The sequence below is a fragment of the Triticum aestivum genome, chromosome 5B (genome assembly GCF_018294505.1).
Source record: "Triticum aestivum cultivar Chinese Spring chromosome 5B, IWGSC CS RefSeq v2.1, whole genome shotgun sequence".
Taxonomy (NCBI): Eukaryota; Viridiplantae; Streptophyta; class Magnoliopsida; order Poales; family Poaceae; genus Triticum; species Triticum aestivum.
In genome coordinates, this window is record NC_057807.1 from 637,664,444 (window position 1) to 637,669,696 (window position 5,253).

Genomic DNA, 5,253 nt, shown 5'->3' on the forward strand with positions numbered 1-5,253 from the left:
TGAAATAGCCAGATTCGAATTTTCGCAAATGGAAGTTCTCTTCTCATTATTGCAACTAAGAAGTGCTAAAGAACAGCAGCTCCAAGTCTCTATAGCACTTCGTAGGTGCAATCTGCAGCAACCCCAGCAGCTCTGAGCCTTTCACTCTTGGTGATCATTGGGATAGAGATTCATGTTAGGTTATGAAGTCGGCTTGGGCATATGCCCCCAGGCATAGAATTGTAGCGATGCCCTACTCATGGGCACAAAAAGTATCTAAACCCTGACCACGGGCAAAATTGCAAGAAAAGTGAGGACCTATGTCGTCGGTGCCTGTGCTGAGGAAAGCGGTTGCTGCTTGCCCCAATCAGACATGGGGCAAATAGTCACAGGAGTAGCGGACACGGGCACGCACAACAGGTTGATATTAGACCATATCGTCACTGTTGTCCACTGAGGCAACGTTATAACTCCAGCTTAACATTTGGATAACTTTTTAACTATGAAAATCACCTGGCGGGCAACGTTCTAACTCCACAAGCTACATGTGGCATAAACTCCATTGCATCTATTCTCAACAGTCAATAAATAAACAATGTCAAGAACTTTCATTCTAAAATAAACTATCTCTAGATTCATAATAAATTAAACTTAAGAGCAGACACAGAGGAAAAAGAATCCAGGAAAATAAATGCATAGGTGCAGAATACGTGGGTGTGGCATATATATATATAGGACCATAGATTCTCTTGCCTGCCAATTTTAGGTTGTCGATCGTTAATTTTGGGAGTTGACACTACTCTTGTCAGCCAAGATATTTACTTATTTTACCACGGGCATCATTTGCACATAATGATAACAAGCCAACATAAATAATAACTTGCAATTCCTAATGACACCAGGATCTGGATATCTTGATTTATACAAAATTGAGTAAATCTAATCAAGACTGGATATATAGAATCGTAGCAAACATACCATCATCAGTTAACAGAAAAGGTAATATCTGCAGCACAGATAAATGGACCGAATTGTAGTTTTCTTATTCCTCTTATTACTACTAGGAAAATGGCCCGTGCGTTGCAACGGGATAAAAATTATGTTAAAAACTACACCGTGCCTTGGTTTCAGAGAATTGGCTCTCACATGCCTTTTAATCCCACACGGAGGTAGTATTTGAGAGAATTGATCAAACTTCAATGGTAATAAACAGGCCCATGGTTGGAACGGCAGAAAAAATTGACACGTATTTAATTTTTTTTAGAATTGTATGTGCATCAACATTCCGCACATGTCATATTTTGTTATTTGCTTTGCCCGTCATTTATTGTTAGGCCGAAAGTAATTCAACATGCAAGTGCATGTTAATCCAAGGGCGCTACCAATTATTATTGCATGCAGATCAGAATGTAAATTCGGTGCCAACAAGATACACCTTTGTCGATTCTGCTCTCCTTTGGCCGGTATCTTTCCTTCCTCCTTGTTGTGGAGTGCACCCGATCTGATTCTAATAATCCTCCCCTGCTCCTTTGCGTGGTTCGTTTGGTCAGCATGGTCGACGCGTGTGAAGTCTGGTGGCTTCGTGTGACATCCCCAGCAGTGCTTAGCGACGCGTGCACAAACCCTTCTGGTGTGCTTACACATGGTCTATTTTTATCCTTTGTAAAAGCCTGAATCTCCATCTCGTTTTCAGTTTATCTTGCACAAAGCAAGTCTCCCAGATACCACGCGCCCGAGCGGCGAGAGCGCTCCGCCAGGGATCTGAAGCAGCAGTAGAGCAGCGGGACCTCGCCGGTGAGCCAGCTCCTCTGCGGTTCTCCCTCTCCTTCTACCCTCGGTCTCCTCTCTCTCATCACCCTCTCTTTTCTCTCGAACAGGACGCAGCAGCTCCACCACAACAATGGCGCCGCCCTCATGGAACATGGAAGCAGCGGCTCACTCTTGCGGCGGCGACGTGTCCTTCCAGTGCTCCCCCTTGCGGCCTCCCCGGACTTGGTCTTCGCTTGGTGTTGGCGGACAATCGAGCAGGGGCATCTCCCGCACTGGCCTCCCCCGGATGTGCGCAGCTGGCTGCTCCCTCGAGTCCAGCAGCGGTCGCGAGGCGATGCGAGCAGCAACTCAGACGCACGCAGTGCCTCCCTGTCAGCCCGAGACGCCGCCCGAGCGGGAGGCACCGGCGGACCGGAGAGGCGAGCAGCAGCACGCCCCAGCAGCAGCACCAGGTGGCAGCAGCATCACGCCCAGGACAGGGGCGCACGGCAGGTGCGGCGCGACGAGGCTGTAGTTAGGGGGGGCAACAGTTCTCGGCCGCATCCATTCGCGGCCGCCGTGGCGTGCTCCTACTCGTGCGGCTGGTCCATGGCCGTCGGCGCATGGCAGGGTAGGGCGGCAGCAGTTCTAGGCCACAACCATGGCCGACGGCGCGCGGCAGGGCGGCATGCTCCTACTGGCGCGGCCGATGCGGGCGAGGGAAGAGAGGAATCGGGAGAGGTGCTCACGGGCGGCGCAACTCATCTCCTCGGTGACCAAGGGGCTCGCCGGGGCGGCGGGGAAGGCCGTCTGCAGGGCAAATCGGTAGAGGGCGCCGAGGGGATCCGTTCTCGTGAGCGGCATCCCGGGGAAGGCGCTAGAGTTGGCCGGAATCGGGCGGTCAATGGAAGGACGGGTTGTCGCCGCCATTGAAGCAAGGGGATCGAAGGTTGAGGAGGTCCTCTATCTAGGATCTAGGACCAGCGCGGACGCAACGGAGACGCTCCCAAGCTCGGGCGCACCACTGTAGGGCGGAGGGCCGACGAGGGCCAGGCGGCGACAGTAACGCCGGGGAGGGCATGAGTGAGTCCTGCGCCGCCGCGGCTGGAGAGGGAGTGTCTGACTAACATAGAGGAAAGGAGCTCGGGTTGAATTCTAATAAATCTAGGGGTTAATTTGTGAAACCGAATCATTTTGTAGATTTCATTTAAAGAGGGAGTGCGGGTACAATTTTCAGAAAATAGGAGGGCGTTTTTGCAAAACAGCCGCAACGACGGACGATTCTTTATTATTAGGTAAAGATAAAGACTATAGCCACTTCTAGCCGAGAGAGTTCACCTTATTGCCCACCAAAACAGGAGGCCACGCCATGACGTAGGGATAGGAAGAATCAGAGTTGCTGATAGGGCAGACCTCCTTCAGTTCCTCTGTTTCAATGCAGAAGGATAGGAAGCAGCCAGAAGAACTAGGATGCTCTGCCTGGAAGGTAGACAAATACACAATGCCACCGATGATGGCCACAACCTTCAGTCGTGGCTCGTGGGTAATGATCTACAAACTGTAGACGGAGCTTGTCGATATCGTCCAGCAACTCAAATGTCCATTTATCGACACCATTGTCATCTGCCCTCCGGACCCAGACATCAAGAGTGAGTTCAGATGCGCAGGCCAAGCAGAGTTTCCCATAGCTGGTCTCCCCGACCTTGAGACCCACTCGCTGCATACGCCGCGGCAGATCCATCCGGGAGAACTGCAGTGTTGCCGTGTTCAGCAGATGAATAGCGGCTTCGCTCACGGATGCCCAGTAGACATACCCGTTCACTAGCGTACCACTGTCATCGTCCTGCAGCTGCAGGCGCGCCCCTGTTGGGGAGATATGCCACTCCCTGCTGTCCGGGGAGAAGACGCCGACCCGCACTTTCCCACTTTCTTCCTTGCAGACGCAGACGACGCGGAGCGACCGGCGGTCCTCATCGGAGGTGACGACGTGGAACTCAACTTCAGACTCCTCTGGTTCTCCGGGCGGCGCGGGGAGGAGGTGCAGGCCCCGCGTGAGGGGGTCGTAGACGGCCACCCGCTTGATGATCCGGCCGAAAGTCCGGTTGATGAGAACCACGTACCCGTCGCGACACTCCGTCATCGACCACCCGATGTTTTCATCTACGTCTTCCCCTTCCCCTTCCCCTTCATCTTCGGCACCGCCTTCCTCTTCGGCTTCCAGGTCAGGAACACGGGTGAGGAAGACATCGGCGCCGCGGACGGCGGCAGCGTGGTCTGGATCGGACAGGCGGCGGATGGGCGCAAAGGCGGGCATGCCGGGGTCGTAGATGTCGAGGAAGACACCTAGAAACGGGGCCGGGTGAAGATCGCGGAAGCGGCGGCGGAATTTTGGGGACGAGCGGACGGCGCGGAGGAAGGCGGGGCAGGTGAGGGCGGCGCGGACGAGGGTAGGGAGGGAGGGCAGGCGGAGGAAAACCTCGCACAGGAGGTCCTCGCCGAGGGAGCTTATGGTGGTGGGACTGGATTTCTTCTTTGACGGCGGCAGCTCGCTGGAGGCCATGGCGATCGGCGGCGGCGGCAGCTCGCTGGGATGCCACGGGAAAGGGTTAGGAGAGGGTTATTGAGGAGTCTGGCGCGGGCCGCCGTCACTATGTCCAGAAGGAATGAGAGCGATCGGCCCAACATGCAAAGAGGGCTCGAGCTTGTTGAAAATCTGGGCTACACGAAAATCATTGTGGAATCGGACTCGCTCGAGGTCACCCAATAAGCAACAAAAAATTCACACGGCCCAGAAGCAAAAGTAAATACTCTACTATCAATCTCTTATATTCGGTAACCCAAACAGAGTAACCATCGACACATACCTACTTTATAAGTTTATATAAGAAATAGCTAGAAAAACTATACTTTATAAGCAAAACATAATCTTATTTTGTCTATTTGCTTTGCATCAAGATTTGTCATGTATGGTCCATGTATTTTGATAAAAAAATATTTGGTATCTTGGCAACGCAAGGGCACATACCTAGTTGCAACTAAAATACCTTTTTTTGCATAGTTGTAAATTTTTTAACAAGATAAGTAGCATGCATGATGCATGTTAAGGTGGGGTTTTTCCCCGTACATAGTGGCTTGATGAATTGACATAGTTGCATGTTATCATAATTAGAGATAGTGGAAATCAACTACTTAGTTGACATAGTTGCATGTTTTTTCTCGAATACGCACGAGTGTGCGTACTATATATTAAAGGAAGAGAATGGGGACAAAAACCCCTCCACGTTGGCGGTTACATGTTACAATGATACATGTGGATCGACTCCACATAGCCAAAAACTACTCTAGCCTAACATCTCCCCTCAGCCCACCTGACTAGCCCTTCAAGGAGAGGCTCTACATTTCCTTTTAAGATGCTAGCTTGCTTCCATGTGTGTCCCTCGGTGTCAATTTTGTTTGCGAGCGCCCTCGAAGAAAGGGTGGCGCCATCGAAGACAATCGCGTTTCGGTGCTTCCAAATCTCCCATA

The 5,253-nt window shown here is 51.7% G+C and overlaps 1 protein-coding gene across 1 annotated transcript; it reads right to left on the bottom strand.

Annotated features, from left to right (window-relative positions):
- Positions 1-3,009: 3,009 nt before the first annotated feature.
- On the bottom strand, positions 3,010-5,253 carry LOC123117310 (uncharacterized). Its single transcript, XM_044538087.1, has one exon. It carries the CDS (start codon positions 4,286-4,288, stop codon positions 3,194-3,196), a length of 1,095 nt encoding a protein of 364 aa, XP_044394022.1. The 5' UTR covers positions 4,289-5,253; the 3' UTR covers positions 3,010-3,193.

Bases quoted from the DNA above. Each gene is read 5' to 3' on its own strand.
- LOC123117310 (XM_044538087.1), bottom strand. From the start codon at position 4,288: ATGGCCTCCAGCGAGCTGCCGCCGTCAAAGAAGAAATCCAGTCCCACC.